The sequence below is a fragment of the Thunnus maccoyii genome, chromosome 11 (genome assembly GCF_910596095.1).
Source record: "Thunnus maccoyii chromosome 11, fThuMac1.1, whole genome shotgun sequence".
In the NCBI taxonomy this organism is placed as follows: Eukaryota; Metazoa; Chordata; class Actinopteri; order Scombriformes; family Scombridae; genus Thunnus; species Thunnus maccoyii.
In genome coordinates this window covers 15708309-15728207 of record NC_056543.1, presented here as the reverse complement: position 1 = coordinate 15728207, position 19899 = coordinate 15708309, and the positions used below count along the sequence as shown (strand labels likewise).

Genomic DNA, 19899 nt, shown 5'->3' with positions numbered 1-19899 from the left:
TACATTAAGAATGGACTTTACAGTGAAGTAGGAGACATCTTGAGCCCAATAGTTAAACTTCTGAAATGAAAAATATTTGCATATGTATAGATTCTGTTACTTTTAATGAGAGAGAAGGGAGTATATGCCATTTTAAGAATTTTAATTGGTAATTATACTTTTTTGTGTGCAAAAAACATATCAGACACACATTACTGTTCCAAGCAGAGTATTTTTAGATGCCTTAATACACGTCTGGAGGGGATCTTCGAGCTTACCTCAAACCTGACATACTTCATTATAGCAGTAGTATTTTTATTGGGAGTTTCATGTACTATCTGGCCACAGTGGTAAGAATTTTGTGCTTCTGGCGTGCTATTTGCCTGTGGCATAGGCCAATTTGTTTAGCCTACTATCCTGCACAATCTTCCTAACATACATTTTGAAACCATACCAATATCTGGCAAAGTTAAGTTCAGCTTTGGATGTAAAACCCAAAAATACCAAAAGCAAAATACATAAGCATAATACATGACTGAATAAATAAATACATATCTCAAAAACACAGCAGTATTTCCCAGTTCAAACAACACAGTAAGTCACAGTAAATGTTGTGCAGCACTGTGGTTGTGACAGCAGGAGGCAGACAAGTTATATATATGTACAACATCAGCGTGCAGCACAGAAGCGCGTGCACAGACACACAGGAGCAGGCCCCATGAACGCGCACGGCCGAAGCTGCTGTTGCTATGATGCAATGGCGACTGCGCCGTGGGAAGCGAGCGATGAGTTGAATGAGTTCCCTCCACAGTTAAAGTGAAGCAGCCGCCGTCATTCAGGACACAGTCAGTGCCGTGGGACAGACAGCAGGCACGGAGACAGTGGCAGGGGCCTGCCCTACCACATTTCATGGACACACACAGCCAGGTGTGTCTGCTAGCCTCGGAGCTAGCCGTGTCATGACGGTTGGAGAGATTTCTCACACATCTGTACGCCGTTGCAGCGAGAAGCACCAACACCCTATTTGGCCCCCCTTAGCCGAAGCGAAGTGAGGAGGGGTTGTTATCTTTTATTTTTTCGTGTTTGGTTGTATTGTCCTTCTTACCGACAACCCAGTGGACCCATTTGCGCTTTTTACTGGATCGCAATGGCTGAGAGAACCTCAACCGGGTTGCTAACGATGATGTTGGAGCCCACGCCGGCTGTCGCTATGACTCTGCCGGCGGAGGTCCGGGAGAAGCTGGCGGAGCTGGAGCTGGAGCTCTCCGAGGGTAAGTTGATAACGCTGTACAAAACTACCGCTCTGTGTGTCTCCAGTAGGCTGTTTGTCCTGGAGGGGTGCTTTAAACACGGGTCATCATGTGTATGACAGCTATATGAACCACCGCCCTTTATCTTGGCTTTATGGTTCATGTTTAAAAAAAAAACATGCCAGCATCACCGAGTATCAGTCATTCAAAGCTGAACTTCTTGCTGTAGTTTTCTCCTCGTCATGGCTAATAAACTACTGCACCACGGGGACTCTCTAAACTACACTAGACGTGACTGGTTAACATGTAGTTTCACGTTTAAAGAAGGCAGGCTGTTGTATTGTCCTGAAGTTTTACATCCCACTCATCCAGGCTCCAAATACCATATTTGATTAGATGGCTATCTGCCTCAACGTCAACAGCTGAGCTGACACACCCATGCTGCTGCTATGTGCCTCTGTTTTTTTTTTCATAACCAAAGGGTCAGTTCTTTTTGAAGTTCATAAAAAAAGTTGAGACCTTAAATCAATCCACAGTATGTTTTTCATTAACTTCAATATATGGTATACGAGTATTAATACAAATGGCTGCTCTCATCTTACCTAACAAGAAAACAGCTGTTAAATGGATTCTGACTGGAAAAGCATTCACTCCAGTAAAGAGTTGTTACTGGTGGCCTCTAAGGAGTCTCGAGAAGGCATCAGATTTAGAGGCTATTACATTGCTGTCTTATTGAGCCATGAAAATGGAGGATCATTAGCAAAAGCTGAAACTGTGAAAAATCTCCTTCTGCTGCTTAACAAAGGTTCAGGTTTTTAAGTTAAGCTGTAGATGCACAATTTGGCTGGTATTGCTAATCTGTACACGTGTATGTGCGCATGCATGTGTGTACAGTAGGTGCACATTTGTTTAAATCCAAGTTGCCTGTATCCCCTGTTTAACCCTCCACTTATTCTTTTTAAACTATAGTGCAAAGAGAGCCTTTGAACATGATGACTAATCTTAAATTTATAATCTTCGAAATGTTCCTTTTTGACAGAATCACATGTTTTTGATGGCCTATAAAACCCAAAGTCAACCTAAAGCTTACTTCTATGATTGACACTTGTTCCGTAAGAAAAGGTCTATTCTATATAAAATGACTTCCTTAACCTCCTTTACTGTCTACTTACCTACTGACAGAAACCCAACAACAGCATGTACCTGTGCAAAGTCCTGTGCAATAAGAAAGCAATGTGTCTTCATTGATATGGTTTATTATGCTGCCTACTCACTTGTTTCAATATTTTGTCTAAAGGACAAATGTTACTGTCCCCAATCTGGATGTAACAATTATGTAGCCGAATGTGCTAAAGTCCACTCAATAGAGTTTAGCTTCTCTGGATCTCCATCTAAAAATAACACGTGGAATTACCCATATTTATGCCACCTGTCGACTGAAACCTGCATGATTTGTCCATTTGGTGTTAGAGGGACTTAAGATTCAGCACAGTAGTAAATAAAGTTGCCGTCATCCTCCTCCTTGAGTTGAAATCCCTCACTCATTCACTGTAAGTAATGAAGAGGGTGCTTGTTTTTTTCACAAAGCTTTTCTTTTGTTTTCTGATAGTTCAATGAGACTCATTGTTTATTTGAGCAGTTGTCACGTGGTAAAATTAGCTTAGCTGTGGTAAAGGCATACTAATGAATGAAATTCATTATTAAGTCTTATTAGATTTGGGATTTGACCCTAGTTTGTGACCAACTTTGGAGGAAACTCTACAAGCCAATAAGTGATTAAAAACAATAGAAATCTCACTGACCCAGGTTAGATTCTGCACTGAGCCACCTTTCCATCAGTGCTCCATGTTAGCTGTGTGCAGTGGCACCATACTAGGGTTAGGAATAGACCCAAGGTGCACGCTTTGATAAGCACATTAACTGCCACAGAGGCCCCTAATGGGATAGACATGTTTTCAGTAGTGGCTACCAAACCAATCTATATCTGTCCAGTTTCCTCTTCCTGCTCTCCACATGTCACATCCTGCCATGTTGGAGCTCTGATAGCAATATCTCCCTGACTCCTTTGCTTTCTGCTTCTCTTTCCAGCTTTTCTTCTAGCTGTCTTCTCTCTCCCACTGTCTCTCTCTTTCTCTGCCTCTCTCCATGAGTCCCCACCTCCATATTTCCTCTGTTTTCTGTAAGATCAAAGAAGAGGGTGTCATTCTTTAACAGTTAAAAAGAAATCTGCATCTTTTTTTTTTCACTCTCAAATCCTATTCCTGTATGCTACTGTGAACTCTTCACCTCATAATGATGCCCTTCGTTAGCCTCCTCCTTGCATCCTGTCTCGGGATAGAATAGACGACTGGCTTTATTGGAAGGAGATGAGAGCCTGAAAATCCTGCAGGTTTCCTATCCTTGTCGATGAGGATTTGACATTAGACATGTCTGTGCCCCACGGAGAGAGATACACCTTAGTTTTTAGTATGCGTGAGTGGAAATGCTGTATTATTCATGAAGTGGAATAAATGTGTCATGTATGTTTTCCTAAGCAGTTTAGCAGCAGCAGGCATCGGAATAACATGAGTCTGAGACAATCCAGCAGCTCAGCTAGATAATCCAGCATCGGCAGTTTAGGCCTGCTGATGTGTGAAATAAACAATCTGTGCACTCTTATTGCAGTTATGATAAATAGTGTGTCCTCTAGAGAGGCATTTACTTTCAATTTTTCTTGCTCTGTTGTATTTTTAGTGACCATGTGTCCTAAAATGTTTAGACTTACTTAAATCTACTGTCCTTGTTCTGTCTTTGATTGTGTCTTTATCTGCGGCTTGTCACATCCTCTGTGTAGACTCGGGGCCTGTCTCCTGTGGAAAACAAACTCCGAGCAGCTGATAGAGCTGTTCCAGATTTCAGAGACCCTGAAAACTTGGTTTCAAATCTTACATATTTCTCTATAATATTGAAAATTTATGACTACAAGAGCAACAATCAAAGTTAAAAGTTCAGGAACATAAGCAAACAACGCCACAAATGTCATCAGATTTTGACTCACATGTTGTGAACTTGGGATTGGTGCATGGAGGTACGTGACATTACCTTTATCCCGCTTCAAAGCAGGGAAAAGAGCATAGACAAAACAGTACAAAAATAAATTTCTCATGCCACTCTGGCTTATCCCAATAATGCCGGCAGAATGAAATCTCCTTCCATCAAATTCTGCACGTCATAGTTATTGGAAAGGACCTGTGTTTTTTCTCAGCTGACCTGGATGCAGAGGAGTGGTCAGAAGATGGGGCGTAAAGGAGGGCAAGAAGACGGATGATCCCCATTATCTCCTGCAGGGAGGAGAAGGGGGAGAGACGTGTCTGCTGAGTAATTCATAGGCTCACTCTATCATTCCTTAGTTTTCTTCCCTCCTTCTCTGTTTGCTCTCTAAACCCTCTGATTACAAAGTCATTTTTAGTCCAGTACTGGTGTTTGCTGGGAAACTGCCAAACCCCTGGTTGGTCATTGTGCTTGTTTTGCTTGCTCCCATTCGGCAAACGTTTACAGAGGAACATTTAAGTACTGAGTTTTAAGTGCTGCCCGACTTGTTAATGGATGTTCGTATTCATTGAGAAAAACGGTTGTAGCAGGTTTTAGGTATTTGGAAGAAGATCCAGCAGCAAAAATGTGGCTACTATGTTTTGAAATGTTTCTGCAAATACATAATGACAATGTTAATTATTCATTACAGGTTATCTGGTCACATTAATGATAGGCACTATTTTAATTTGTTCTTGTCCATATACATGTCATGGTATCTGCTGCTGCAATGACCCAATTTCCTCATGGAGATCATTCATATTTCACCTTATCTAGGTGATTAGATAAGGTGAAACTTTAGTTAGTGTAGGCTTGTAGGGACCGGGCAGAGTGCTATCAAGTGGTGACTGTGATAATGATGGTGATGATTAAACTTACAGATGCTCGTCAACCTCTGGCACAGACTTTATGGTGTAATGATCAGTGATGTGTATCTTATGGCTGTTAATGGATATAACCCCACAGTGACTCAACATCATTCTCTCACATAGTTGAAAGTTCACACAAGCTTTGAAGTAGGGCAGCACAGTTAATTGTTGTTTAATCATAATTTAAATCTCATTGTTATTCTGCTGCATTTGCATGAGCAGGCAGAACTGCTGCATCAAAACAAGCCCTCTTAATTTCTCCACAAACTGCGAAGGCAAGACTGCATTACGCCATGCAGTTAATTAAGAGTGTACAGACAGAGAGGTCAGAAACAAAGACAAATCTAATGTGTGCGTGTGAGTGTGTGAGAGTGTGTGTGTCTATGTGTGACAGAGAGAGAGAGAAAACAAGAACAAAATGAGTCAGAAAAAGTAGTAAGTTGCAATTTCACATGACGATAACATTCAAGAGAATGTACTCTGCGACTTTGAGACTTCATACAACCACCACAAAATACCATGGAAAATCCCTACTCTGTGACCACAAAGACAAGCATCTCACAATCGCTATACTGTACAGGGTTCAACGTTAATGTTTTTTTTCACATTGCCCGAAGTCAGTTTTTATTTATGAGCAGTTATGAAATAACAATAAAGACCTAAGTTAATTGTCACGTTTAATCTTTATTTAAGTAAATGAAACAGAACAAGGACACAGAGTGTCATAGATGCGAAGCAACAAACATTCTTGCATATCGAAATTGGTATGACCCGTCCCCTATATTTCACTGAACAGTAAAGTCTTTGATCAGCTGAGTTTCTTTCAAATAATGGAATAGCCTCCCTAACCCGATGGCAAATACATTTTTTATACTAATTTCTTCCACTCCAAGCGTCCTGATTTCCCTCTTTAATGTTTCTCAGTCTCAAGAGTATTTATGAAGTGAAAAATGCTCCATTGATTCCTCTATTTGACAGCGCTCACATAATCCTGAGGGATGTTTGTTTCACGCATAACACTATTAGACTACTCAATTCTTGATTGGCCAACGGCGCACGCTTATATTCTCCGATACGTTCAAGGCGAGGGGGTTATGCTGTGTGCCAGAGAACGACAACATAATTTTTTTTTTTTTTTTTACCACTTGCCCAATCAGGCAAGAGAGTTGCTAGATTTACTAGCCCAACGTGGCACTTTACTTGCACCGGGCAATCGGTAGAGCCTTATTGTTGAACCATGCTGTACATCATCAGACTGGACTGACTGATTACAGATGCGATATTTTCATAAAAATGTTTCCCTAAGACTTATGAGAGACAACCATAATCTCAATTCTGAATGAGGTAATTGTCACTTTTATTTTGTCTGCGGTGCAGGCATACTTTAAAGGGATAGTTTGGGTTTTTTTTTAAAAAAAAAATATCAGCTAGTATGAGTTTCTTATTGATTGTGGTTCACAGAAGATTCACAGGTATGATGACCTGAGGCTACAAGCTTGACCCGGCTTGCTGCTGATCGTTCTTGCCTTACAAGTTACTAGGTGTCCAAGAGTTTTACGGCTACAGGAGCATCAGCAAATCCAAACTTGTTAAAACCCCATCCTACAATATGGAGAACTAATTCCAATATCCATTTAATTTCTTCTACCATTACACTAATTCTGTAGTCCCAATATACCAAAATGGATGGGCGTTAATGGTAAAAAACCTTAAAATTTTTGTGCAATGTACGATTTTCATGCAACAGAAGCACTGTCCAATAACCCATCATTGGTGGCCAGCAGTTTTACAAAACCTCTTTTTGGAAACTATGAGTGTACAGGAAACCCCAGTGAGTTGGCCCACAATGTTAGTCAAGGAAAGACCACTCAATGCGGGAAAAGACTGCTCGTTGGTCCTGACTCATTCCTTTTCTGTGGCCACTTGCTTCTACCACCAACTCATGAAGAAAGAACTTCCACGAGGCTTAACCAGTGAGTTCAACCTATTGTTAAGCAAAACCAAACATTTGATGAATGTACTGTGGAAATGCATGCTACATTGAGAGCTTTGAGAAACATGTAGGATTTAGGGTGATTATTACTGAAGGGACTTTGTACATGTGGCTGCTGGTTAGTCCTGTAATAGGATCCAAAAGAGAAGAATGTTGAGCCTTGGAGTGAACTTGCTGCTCCTAAGTCCATTTGGGAGATAAAGAGGGAGCTATGCTGTGTCCCTGCCATAGTGGTGGATAGAACGTGGAGGGTCATACATATTTCAAGGGTGTGCCTCAGAACAGAGTAGAGCTTCAGATTCTTGTGCTGCGCTCATATGCTTCTGCCTGCGTATGCGAGTCCGTGCACATGGAAGTGAGCGGACGTCTGGTTGTCAGTCCACTTATTTTTGTTTCTGTCTCTATTTGCTTTGTGTCCATTTATAAAGTGCGAACCACAGTGTTTTGTTTCATTTTTAATCCAACAAATATCCAGAGTGCCAGTTATTGTCCTGGCGATTCCACTGTGTTGCTCTCTACTGTTGTTTTCTTTACAGTACTCTTCAGCATCCTGTCTCTGTCTTTACAGGAGGCATGAATGTTTAATGAATGTTTGCAGTGTGGGGACGTAATATTTAGAAATATGTCTTTTCTTCCTTTGTTTAAGTGTGAATGAGTCTAAAGAGTAAGATTTCTGTCAGTTTTTGGTCTCCCTGTGACTTATAATGTTAGAATTGCTCATTTAGGTTTTGTTGTCATGATGACTGCAACAAGGGGATATTTAATTGATGTATTGTTTTTTAATTAACTAATGATGCTGTTTTTAAAATGTAAAAAAAACGGCACATGCCAACAAACACATTTTAAGTGACTTAAAGGATCTGTTGATTATCAAAATAGTAACCGTTTAAGTTTCTGTCAGTCAACTAATTATTTAAATGAACAACAACACTGTTGAAATAAAAACTGTCTCAGATTCTCTGCTACTTTGCACAGCTTTCGGCTCACAAGGATTTGAGAGTTTGTTCTGAAACTTGAGATGCACCAACGTTTTTTCCCCTCTCTGCACGCATGCATGCAAGTTGCAAATATGCCAACAAGACATTTCATTCTCTTTCATTTCATTTAACCGTGAAGTGACACTCAGTTTTTGGTGTTATTTCAGCAGTGTCTCATATAATGTTATTGCTGTGGTTACAGTTGATGGCACAAATCGGTGCACGGTTTGATTACACTGCCGCACTTAAACACCTACAGCAGCTTTTTCCAATATACTGTGTAAGAAAAACAAAACTAGTGGCAGTGAAGGTTGATCAACATGCAGTGATATGTAACTGATGTTATAACTCCGGTCAGACATAGACTCCTGTTAACTGTCCAAGTCAGGAAGCTATAAAAAAAAATATTTATCGTAAAAAGTCTGCTTCATTCGTTCCAGTATTATTTGGATTTCACAGAAACACAAGCTGAGCTGCCTTAATTTTTCAGTCATCAACAGTTGCAGCAAAAACACACTTGATGTAAAAGTGCTGCCACTGAAAATTTATGCCGGCTTAATGGGTAGCTAACAACCTCTCAGAGTGGTTCATGAATGTACAGTATATGAAAAATAAATGAACAGAGAGAATTACGAGCCACATTTTGTTACGTTGAGTAGAATTGCCAATTCAATATTGCTGCGAGCTACATTTAGTTTAAAGCTCCTATCAAGCTCCTATGACTGTGGTCAGCATGCGATGCGTGTGTTTTCTCCTGCGAGTTTCTGATGAGAATGTTGATAGTGAAGACAAGCATCAGGAACAGAAGAAAGGCTCAGTTATCTTCTCCTTTCCAGGAACACACATCTAACAAAGCCATCTTCACCACAAACCTTCTGCTCGCCACAAACAACGTTCTCTATCACAGTGAATAAAATGTAAACACTGCAAAAGCATAGCAGTTGTCTACTTTATGGTGGTTGTGCATTCTGTATCCTTACATTGAGAACTACTAGCAACGTGATCACCTCCTTTATAAGCTTCTCTGTATTATTCTGTTGTATCCTGCAGATGTGTTCATTTAACTTCTTACAGTAAATCAGATTACTATACACAACCAAGAAGTCCCACAGTGACTTGGCCCTTTTTTTCAAAACAACAGTAGAAAGATGGTGCCAGCTTCCAGCCAGGCCACCATCCTCTCCATCCTGCCACTGTGACAACACAGAGCTCTGTGGTTTGCCAGAAGGTGTGTCTGCTAACGCTCCTTGTGGAAAAAATGTAAATGATTAAAAGGTATGTGCACCACTTTGCACAACCTAATAAGTAACTCATCAGGTTGTCATCGGCGCTAGCTACTGCGCCTCTGGTACTTGTGGTAACACTGTATGTGTTCTTGCTGCGAGAGAGACGGCAAGTGCAGCGGTGCAGACAGCAGGGCGGCGCAGCGGGCACTGGTGCCAGGGAGATCTGCTGACCAAACTAGCCGCATGCCCCACTTCAAAGACACATTATTAAAATCACTGTACCCCTTGCACCTCACTCTGCTGCCCAGCAAAGCTTTTGTTCAGCTATCTGGTGTGAACTCTCTGCCTGTCCGTTTTCCTACCTGTGTGTATCTTTGATTCCTTACCCCTCCTGTGACCATCTGGTGTAGACAGAGGCTTTGCATGAGCCAGCACCACACCTCAATCTGGCCTCTCTCTGGTCCAATATTGCAGTAACAGTGAAAATCACACACAGAATCCACTTCAGATAGCTGACTTCTCACTGAATGTTCTGAATTACGCTTGCAAAAATAGAGCATTTTTTCCATTATTCTTTTTTTTTTTTTTCTCTGTGTTCCCAGTGTTTGTATTGCAGTGTTTTCAAGGTGCAGAGTGAATTGCTTGCAGAGGATAGAGGGCTGCTGCTAGGCTGAGGTCACTGAGCTATGCAAAGAGCCTTTATACTCAAGGTGAAAACAACTACTGCCTGTACTGAAAATGAAAATTCATCATTGGTTCTCCCACTACATCTCTCTATTGCATTTTATTTTCCTATCTTATTTTTTCTCTCTTAATATTCGGTTTGTATAGGCAGATACACAATACACAATGGCAAACATCAGAGCAATAGTGTCCAGCATAACATTTTCTTCCACACTGGCCCACTTGGCCAGTAGATCAGAGTTTTGCTGGCCCCTTGTATATTTTCAATGGCATGGAAGCCAAAAAATGAAAATAACTCTTTTCGTTTCTTTTAGATTTGGTTGTTTTCCTTCAGTTATGGATATGTAATGTTGATATATTCCACAAAAATGCAAAATATAAACTTAGGCACATATTAGATCAGTAAATGAATGATTTATAAACGTAGGTTTCTCATATTTTGTGTTAAGCCAGAGAGAATGGAATACATATGGAGAAGAGGACAGAATTTATGATAACATTTCAGCGAGTATAGATAACCTTGACTGATAAACTCTTGTGTCAAGGACTGAGCGATGCTGAGCTGATCTGCAGAATTGTATTTGTTAAGTTAGAACAGTGAGAGAAAGAACATAATGGCATTTGTTTGTGTGCGCGTGTTCACGCCGAGATCCTTCTGTCTGCTTCCGTGAGCCAACTGTCCACTACAGACATGGAGCTGAATTGTAATGAATGAATGAAAATAAGAAATGCGGAGGAGGAAAATGAAACAGAAACTAAGAGCATCTGTCTTAAATCATCTGTTGAGTGTTTGATGGTTATTTATTTGTGCTTTAGAACATGACCGCTGTGAAACAATCAGAAAATAATGTTTTATTTCTCTAATTAACTGCTTTGTTCTCGCTACCGCCGCTCCCTCTCCTTGCTTGACCACCACTGCTCTCGCGCTTTTTCTCTAGTCTTTTTTAAAATGAGTCGAGTCGTGTTGGCCAGTCACTGGGCCAATCACCTTGCCCTGCATAAACTTTTACTGGCTCTGGGCAATCATGCTGGCAGTTGTGTTGGACCCTGGAGCAATACTGACAACATACTCATATGCCCTTTCACACATAAATGATGTAGCATTCATGGAACAAGTTGCCTTGACTGTTTTAGTAAAGGCAGGAGCTTCTGTTCAGCTGCATCATCATCATCTTCTGATTAATTCAATGTGAAATATTGTAAGAAAAAGAGTGTCATCTGTCAGATCTGGTGCTGTGCATGCCTGTAGTGTTAATGTGATATTTTTGTTCACAAAATAATAAATGGTGGTACCTAAGTGATAACATCACAACATCCAGAACTTGAACTGTTTTTACTTTGCTGTATTGAAGGGTGAATAAACTGAGAAATTTGTGTTACTTTTGCCCGAGGGAAGTATGAGACCATTGTGTTCGATTTGGAATGAAACAGTGGTCGTAATGAAGAATGGGAAAGCAAAACGCTACCATGACACCAAACATGCTTGTTTTGAACAAAACTATCCCAGAAACGTGACGGTAAGAACCACAAAACTGAACCAATTAAAGTCGTGATATCAAGACTGCAGTGAATGAACACTTACACCAGTGTCTCCGTCTGGCCATCACACTTTTTATGCTCAAGTTTAAGAACTTGGTTACACACCAAAGGTGTCACGTCCCCCATTAATACAGAAATGCTGTTCATGCACAGAGTTCTGGAGTTTTTGTACTGAAATATTATCATGTAATGTGCCCTTACTGGACCTTTGATGCAGTGGAAATGTATTAAGTGGAGCTCCAAGACAATATTTGAGTACGACTGGTCTAGCAAATCATCTGCTGGATCTTGTCCGAAAGTGTTGATTACTGTAAAGTGCTGCTAGGGATCCCAGTTCAATAAGCAGTTTAATTAAAATGTTTGATGATAATTCATTCCAGAGAGGTGGTGTGATTATACACTGGTCAGTGCTATCAACACCTAATAGCTTCTCTTGACCTCTCTGGCCGGCAGCTGGCAGAGGTCAACCTGCACAGTATGTCAGGACTGTGTGGAGTCAAGCACCACTGAACTTAGCCCTATCAGCAGCTGGCCAACAAGCAGCGCTCAGTGAAAGTACGGAAGAAGCACTACGAAGAAACTTTTTGAGAAACTCAGATGGGTAGCAGTGCTCAAGCTAATATTGCATTGCTGCTTCACTTATATTTTTGTCAGGAATAGCGTAGGTTTTCTTCTGTGTTGCCAAGAAGAATGCCCAATTAAATTGCCTTGTATCCAGTGTAACACCACTATAAAAAGTGTAGACTTTTTTTCTTTTTTTTACCTTTTTGAAGATAAAAAAACTAGCAGTGAGACCAAAGAGATGTCTGAAAAAATGTAAACACGTTTTGAACTTTTTGTTTCATTCAATCAATGTCTTGGCCTACTCAGGTGTGATGTGCAGATCAAAGACAAACAGTACCTTTTGTAGCAGCAGCAGGCTGCATTGTGAGCCTTCCTGGTGGAAAACAAACAGGCCGAAAATGTCTGGAATGCGCTGTGATCTATCAACTTAACCGTGAGGAGAGGGGTTTCCAAATCCCCACCACTGCTGGAGGGCACAACTACACACAACAAACAGGCAGATAGTATAGCAGGCTGTCCCAGCCTTTTTAAAAGAACAAGGCCAAGTTTCCTCGCTCCCCCTTACCTCATTCCCTTAGGTGTCCCAGTAGAGTATGGGAGGGAAAGAATGGAGTAGAACTGAGAGTCAACTTTTTTTTTTTTTTTTAATTGTGGGGTGAAAGCCAACCTTTTTTTAGATATAGAACTTAACTTGGCAGACTCTCCTCACATACCAGAAAATGTGTTTTCAGCCTGTGTGCTCTGAGCAAGCAGACTTTTTGAGGTGAGCTCCACTGCTTTTTCTCTCCGGAGACTTTGCCCAGCATGTTATTCAACGTGTAAGCTGTATAGCCAGAAAGAAAAGAGGGAAGCAAAGCGAGGGCAAGTCAGGACTACATTGAAGTTCCTAAGGCATAACTGACAAACTGTCGTGTCTCTTAAACATATAGCCTAACAAATACTGGCTAATTTCTGAAAGAGATAAATCATCCAGATACATGTTCTCATTGATTTTTATGAGACTGTTTTCTTTTCTGGCTCCATCCTTGGTGCTGCATTTAGTAGTTAGTGGATCTACAGTAGGTACCCTTGGATGAAATAAATGTCTTTGGTTTAAAGAAATGTTTTTAAAAAGTTGGACAGGGCAAGAAACATCGCAGGTAGTAAACAAATTCAGATGAGAAATCTTACAGAAATTGTAATATAATCACACACTGTCATTTAACATCTATCACACTTTACAGACCTGCTTACTGGTTAAACTTTGACACACTGTACTTCAAGTGTTGTGAACACACAGTTTTTCTGTGCAATGAGAGACTATGACTGATATTTTGGTTGTGCCCTTTGGGTTTTTACCTCCAAATAAAATAGTTTTCAGAATCTGGCTTCACTGTTTGCTTTTTTTTACAACCTGTCTGATGATCTGACTCGTCATGTTTCCTGTCAGACTTTGTTATTGAAGTGTTGTGTTCACAGATCTCAGGAATTAATTTAGTCAGTATCATGTTTGCATAACTGATTGAAACAATGAAAAACTATGTGAAAAACCGTATTACAGTTGAATGATCCTTTAATGCTGATGTGAGGAGATATAGATGATATAGATGCTCGTTTTTTGTCAATTGTCAACAATGGAGAAATCATTTCCACTGCCACTTTAACAGCGGATAACAACCATCTGCTGTTATACACATTAGGGAGAGTTGTAACTTCACTGCCTGTCTGATTGCATGTTCAATGGATTTTATTGAACAGAATATATGCTTTCTTTGTCCAACATGCAAAGCACCCCAGCTATAGAATAACACAATATTTGGTTGAGTGATAAAACTAGAGCCCAACCTCTCTCCACTGTTTTGTGTCTCCTCTCAATGTTTGGATACAGTTTTACATTTGGGTTTTACTGAGCAAGTCAATGTTATTCCTCTCGGCTTCTGAGCAGCCTTAGTTCTTATTGTATTCCTCTATGTAACCATGAACAGATGACTAAAACCGTATCTTTTTCTACTGTTTAAATGTGTCATGCTTTCAGTGCCCTCTTTTATGGGCAGGAAAGAGATTGCATCTAATCTCCATTCCTCAGTAATGATGTATGAACGTGGTTTCTCGTAGTGTGCATGTTCAAAGTTTAAAGTAATCACCGTGATGTTTTCCCTGGCACTTCTACTAACACAGATGTTTTTACTGATAAGCAGTTCAGAGAGGAGTGAGGTGCTGTCATGGTTTTTTACTCTTGACAGCAGGTGAAGGACTGAACTTACCATTAACCTACAAATGCCAGCAGCCTGTTTTTATACTCATTTGTCCATTTTGAGGTCATAGCCATGTAACAAAGGTGACGTGGAGCATCTAAAATGATCCCTGTGAAAGGGCCAAACACTGGTAATCTATTATGAGCTGCGTATACATCTCGAACACGTCGATGAAATACACATTTTTGTCACTGGAGTCATTTTGCTGTTTATCATCCCACCCTTGAGATTTTGAATGACCTTTTTTACAGACTGTTACTTGTGGAATCTCGGGCGCTCGGGGAGGAACAATGACACAGATACAGCTTTGAGCTGACCTGTAATCTAATATAACACACGCACACATGCACACATCACGTCTCAGAGTTCTTACTCTCAACATTCTTGACATAGAGGTCACAGGCCACCGCAGTCAGCGGTGGATGATCGTGGTTGCGGTCCCGTAACATGTACGTGACTCGTCCCACGATGACAGTTGGAGTTCACTTGTTGAATGTCAGACGTCTGCTGTTCATTCCTTGCGTCCTTTCTCCACCGTCTCCTTTGCCTTCTTTGTCTCAGAAAGTCATTAGACCAAGTGTAAGACCCCTACCTTACACAAACCCGTCATTTTCTTCTCCTCTGTATCTATGTGTTTTTATTTATTTGTCTGTGTGTTTGAGTCTAAATAATTTTGTGTGTTCTGCATGAGTGTGTACCTGTGTGTGTGTGTGTGCTAGGTTACAACCTGTAATTATTCTATGTTGTGGTTGGAAAAAAGGTGATAATTTTCACATCGATACTAATGTCATAATAGTGTAGATTCTCTCTTTTCTAGCCCCATTTCATAGAGCATGAAAGGCATCGAGACAGAATATAAAAACAACACAAGTAAAAAGACATTTAACACAAACAGTGTTTTTAAGTATTCACACATTTTGCAATAAGCAAATCTTTGTTTTAAAGTTTCTTGACAGCTTGTCGTGCTCTAAATTGTTGAGTCCCTTAGCTAGAGCTGCCGCAATTAGTTGATTAATGAATTAGTTTGTTGACAGAAAACTAGTCGTCAACAATTTCAATAACCAATTTAATCATTTAAGTCATTTTTAAAGCAAAAATGATGAAGAAAATGTGAGAATGTGCTGCTTTTTATGTCTTATGTTATAGTAAATTGATTCTCTTTTGATTTTCGGCTGTTGGTTGAACAAAAACAACACATATGATGATGTCACTGTGCATTTTTCCACTGTTCTGTAGAGTTTTATAGACCAATTAATCAGTTAACTTAGAAACTAATCAACAGATCAATTGATAATGAAAATAATTATTAATTGTCTTAGCCATATTCAACAAAGAAGTTGTGGAATTTGTTGAGTCAGAAACAGTGAGGTCTGAAATGCCAACAAGTGGCAGATAGCTGCTGGCAGGCTCTTCTAGTGTGTCATGGCCCCTGATGACACACTGGAGTGTAAACTTTGTCCTGAGGCTTACTACTGCTCCTCTCTTCCTTTCAATTCTTAGTTTAATTGGCAATTGTGCGGTGGGTGTATGTAAGCGAGTAAGCCGTATTATCTGAAACGCTTCCTTGTTCCTTCCTTGTTATCTAATTTGATGGGACAAGCTGAATTGAATTTTGCTGTTGTCATGGTCAGACCATGACTATATTTAGCTATCAGGATGTTAAATCACAGCACTCTAATGACCAGGTGACTTTCTTTAATGCAGAGAGAGAAGAGTAGTAAGAAGAAGAGGAGTTCAATACTAGACTAGAATGTAAAGCATTTACACAACAAAGATTTTCTTTCAGTGACCAAGATAAGCTGTTGAAAATATTCTAAAAAAAAAAAAAAAAAGAATAAGTTAGTGGGTAACCAGTCTGTTTCTTTTTAAATGTAATGTGTCTTTCAAGTCCACTTTGAACCTGCAGTTTGATCCGCTTTTCTGAGTTTAAAGTCAGTCATTCCAAGACAAATCCATAAAGAGAGTCGTATTTACATGTATGTGTCCTAAAGTTCAACAGAAGAAGGAGGGAGGAAAAAAAAGGAGGAGTGGGAGGAATCACGAGTCCTGAAGTTGGATTTAAATTCTCACTTACATAGTAACAGCTGGAGTATTTCAGACCAGGAGTATTTCTATTTGAAAGTCTCTTTTTAATGACCTACTTTTGATCAGTTAACCCGATGCAATAAATACCTCAGGATTGAGCTCTAACGATGGTGAAACTAATGCTTAGAAAAACTGGATCCTTATATGGTGTCTTCACTCAGCTGAAACACTCGCAGTGTCTGCAGCAAAAAAATGTGCTTGTGTGCATATCATGTAGCATTTTTGAAAAAGGAATTTGCAATCACTGTGCTTTCAGTAGTTGCATTGATCTAGCCTTGCAGAATAGTGGGGATACATTCTTTCTGGGTCGTCATGATAACAGTAGGGCTGTCACTCCTGACTACTGGAAATATATATATATATTTTTTCTAAAGCACTATTTTCTGGCTTTTTATGGTGGCGCATACAGCACTAAAAATAAAAGGCAAGTTTTTCAAATTTTTGTTTTTGATCTTTTTGTTTTTATTCACTCCTAAGCCGATTTGCAAAGAGCTGTGCTAATAAAAGTCAATATAGTGATGAATGTATGTCACGCATTAAGTGTCTCTTGTGGAGGCGTATCACTACCCTTTCACCCTCTTGTAGAGCTGTGAAGATGAACTGTCTATAGGCCTCAGCAGGGTCCTCCTCAAGGCCTTGACCCCTGACCCACTCTTACTGATGCCCCATCAAGATGAGTGCCGCATCCCCTGCAGGTCACAGAAGACGGATGATAGGCTAATGCAGAGATTCAGCAGATCTGCCATCAATCTGTACTTTCTCTTTAGGGCAAAAGGAATTGGCCACTGACTGTAGAACATGTGCTACCGCCTCTGTCTGCCTAGACAATCATCTGGGACCCCTGACTCTGCTCCGCTTTGTATTCTTTGCCGTCGGCAGGCTTTACACATGTATGTGTGTGCACATAGATAGACACTGATACTCCTTCCCTCGTGTCAAAGCCTGTTTGTTGAGTTAGGCTGTGGCTAAGTGCAAAAGCAGACCCTGTGCTGGCCGGCCTTTCTGTCTCTCTCTGGAACTGACCATTTAATCTTGTTCTTTTTGTGTGTGTGTGTGTGTGTGTGTGTGTGTGTGTGTGGTGGAGGGTCTAGAGCGCTGAATGCCTTGCTCAGTAAAAAATGCTATTACAAGACTTACAAGAGTTTGTTTTTGTCTTCAGCTCCACTTGTTTTTAAAGTATCAGCTCACAAGTAAAACCCCACCCATTGCAGTCCTCACACTGGTTCCATAAATAATGGATATTTTGTCTGGTGTAATAGACTGGTATTTATTAATTGCATTTTTGGACATGTTTATTTTAAAACAATATTTTACAGAAGTTGATTTTCATTTCCTATCGTGCATTCCTGAAGTGAGTTCACGAGAAACCATTAGCTAGATCCTCAAGAATGAGCTTTAAATCTACTTAGTATGTGTAGTTTGCAGCATGAACAGTTCAGTGTCGGGATATCAGTCACACTAAAGTATTACTTAATTGACTTTGAAATAACTTTGTTTTCTGGCTCTCATTAAGTACTGATACATAGCTTTCCCCAACCATCTCCTGCTCCAAGCAGGTTGAATCTAAAGCTTAAAATTATTTGCAAATGTTTGTCTCAGGTCTGTTTGTATGCAACTTCACATAATGAATTCTCAAAGGGCTCGCTTTAAACTCTTTAATTTCCCTAGCGAGGCCAAAGCTTCACCACATTAGCTAATAGAGGCCGATTAGCCTGCAGTGATGTTGGCAGACAGTATCAGCTGGCTAGTGTTAGTGAGCAAGAACCCTAAGAACAATACCACCGCAGCTGACTCTGTCTTATCTTCCACATGTCCTGGGAGAACAGTGAGCAGCCCTGCCGCTGCCTGGTCCGAAGGCTGCCTGACTTTGAATTGTGGGCGTATGTGGAATGTGGGGCTGGGAAAGGCCTGGGAGGGCTTTGAGACATTTTAGAACAGGCATATTATTCAGCTGCTCTCCCCATTTATGGAGAAGCACGCACCCATGGCTGGCAGAAAACCTTCACCAGGAAGCTGGTGAAATGGACCTCGGGCTATTGTCTGTTTGACAGACGTGAGCTGTGTTTGCCACTATTTTGTTTGTTTGTTTGCATGATACGACACCTATTATCTACCATAAATTCGAAGGAGTGTTAACGTGCAAAGTATAAAGGCTTATTTCTCTGAAGGTACACCCCAAGGCTTTGAGAAGTTTGTTTGACAGTATGAAGGTTTATGGCTTAGCTGCAGGACATGTTCTGTCTCTGAGGAACATTGCCTCTTGTTATTTCAGCACAGATTTCCTGGAGCTGCCTGTGGTCAATCTTCCTCATACAGTATCACTCTTTGAGGCTAACCTCAGCTCACCTAAACGTACTAGGCTATATATTTTTTTTTTCTGTGCCCATTCTTCTCTGTCTGCCTGTCAGATTCCTCGCTGAGCGGCTCACTCGGGGGGATTTGACCACTGATAATAACGCTTGAGGTTTTAGTGGGGAGGATATTGATTGAGGAGCTGGAGGATGGGGAAGCGAAGCGAAAGGATGAAAAAAGGAGTGATGCCAGGCAGCAATTGGGAGGATGAAGCAGATAGGTGGAAGTAAAGGATAACAGAAGGAGGATAACAAGAGCTGCTGAGTGACATAGAAATGGATGGTTGAGCAATGGATGAGAAAGTAAAGAAAGTTTGGATAATTACTTATATTTTTAGATGGTCCTATGGTTATTGTGCTGCGGGGGGTTAAACATGGTCTTGGGCACTACCACATCGGATGGACGCAGCTGTGTGACATGAAGGTTTTAACTTTTGTTGAAACTGTTTTAGAGAGGTGTTGATTTAACTTTATGGTCATTTAGAAGTTGTAGTTTGTGTTGCTGTTGAATTTGTTATACTGAGAAGTTTTTCTTTTTTTTGTAATTTTTTTCTTATTACAGTAAATCAATGAAAAATAAGTAACAGAACAAACAGAACAAAACAAAATAAATCCAGGCACACAGAATTAGCTACAAGTACAGTAAGAGTAACGATAGACTGTGGAGACAAAAATTAAATAAATAAATAAAAATACGGGGGCACCATGTATGTATCAAACCAAATAAATGGGGTAGCACATTTAAAAAAAAACAGTAAACAGTAAAAAAAAAAAAAAAACAGTAAAAACAACAACAACTTCATAAAACCTCCCTTGGTAATTATTAGTCCTTGCAAGAGATTCAAAAGAGGCAATGTCTGTCATCAATTTAAACCATTCAGCAAAATCCGGTGTTGTCTGACTCTTCCAATGGTGGAGAACAATCCTTGAAGCCACAATAAAGCCTGCCAGTGCAAGTCCAAATTTTTGTTTGGATATAACTTGACTGTGTAAGGAGAGAACAGTCTCCTAATAAACACAGCTGGGAAAATTCTGGCAATGGCCTATGCAACTACTCTCCAATACTTTTGATTGCTTGT

At 40.3% G+C, this 19899-nt stretch overlaps 1 protein-coding gene across 3 annotated transcripts in view; it reads left to right on the top strand.

The window, feature by feature from the left end:
• The first annotated feature begins 641 nt into the window (after positions 1 to 641).
• dip2a (disco-interacting protein 2 homolog A) overlaps positions 642 to 19899 on the top strand; it is an 89380-nt gene continuing 70122 nt past the window's right edge. For 2 of the 3 annotated variants that reach the window (XM_042425920.1, XM_042425919.1), the window contains exon 1: positions 643 to 1250. In XM_042425920.1, coding sequence (XP_042281854.1) covers positions 1127 to 1250 — 124 coding nt within the window. In that variant the 5' untranslated portion in view covers positions 643 to 1126. Of the gene's footprint in view, positions 1251 to 19899 lie in introns of all 3 variants that reach the window. The other variant, XM_042425921.1, reaches the window with a different exon arrangement.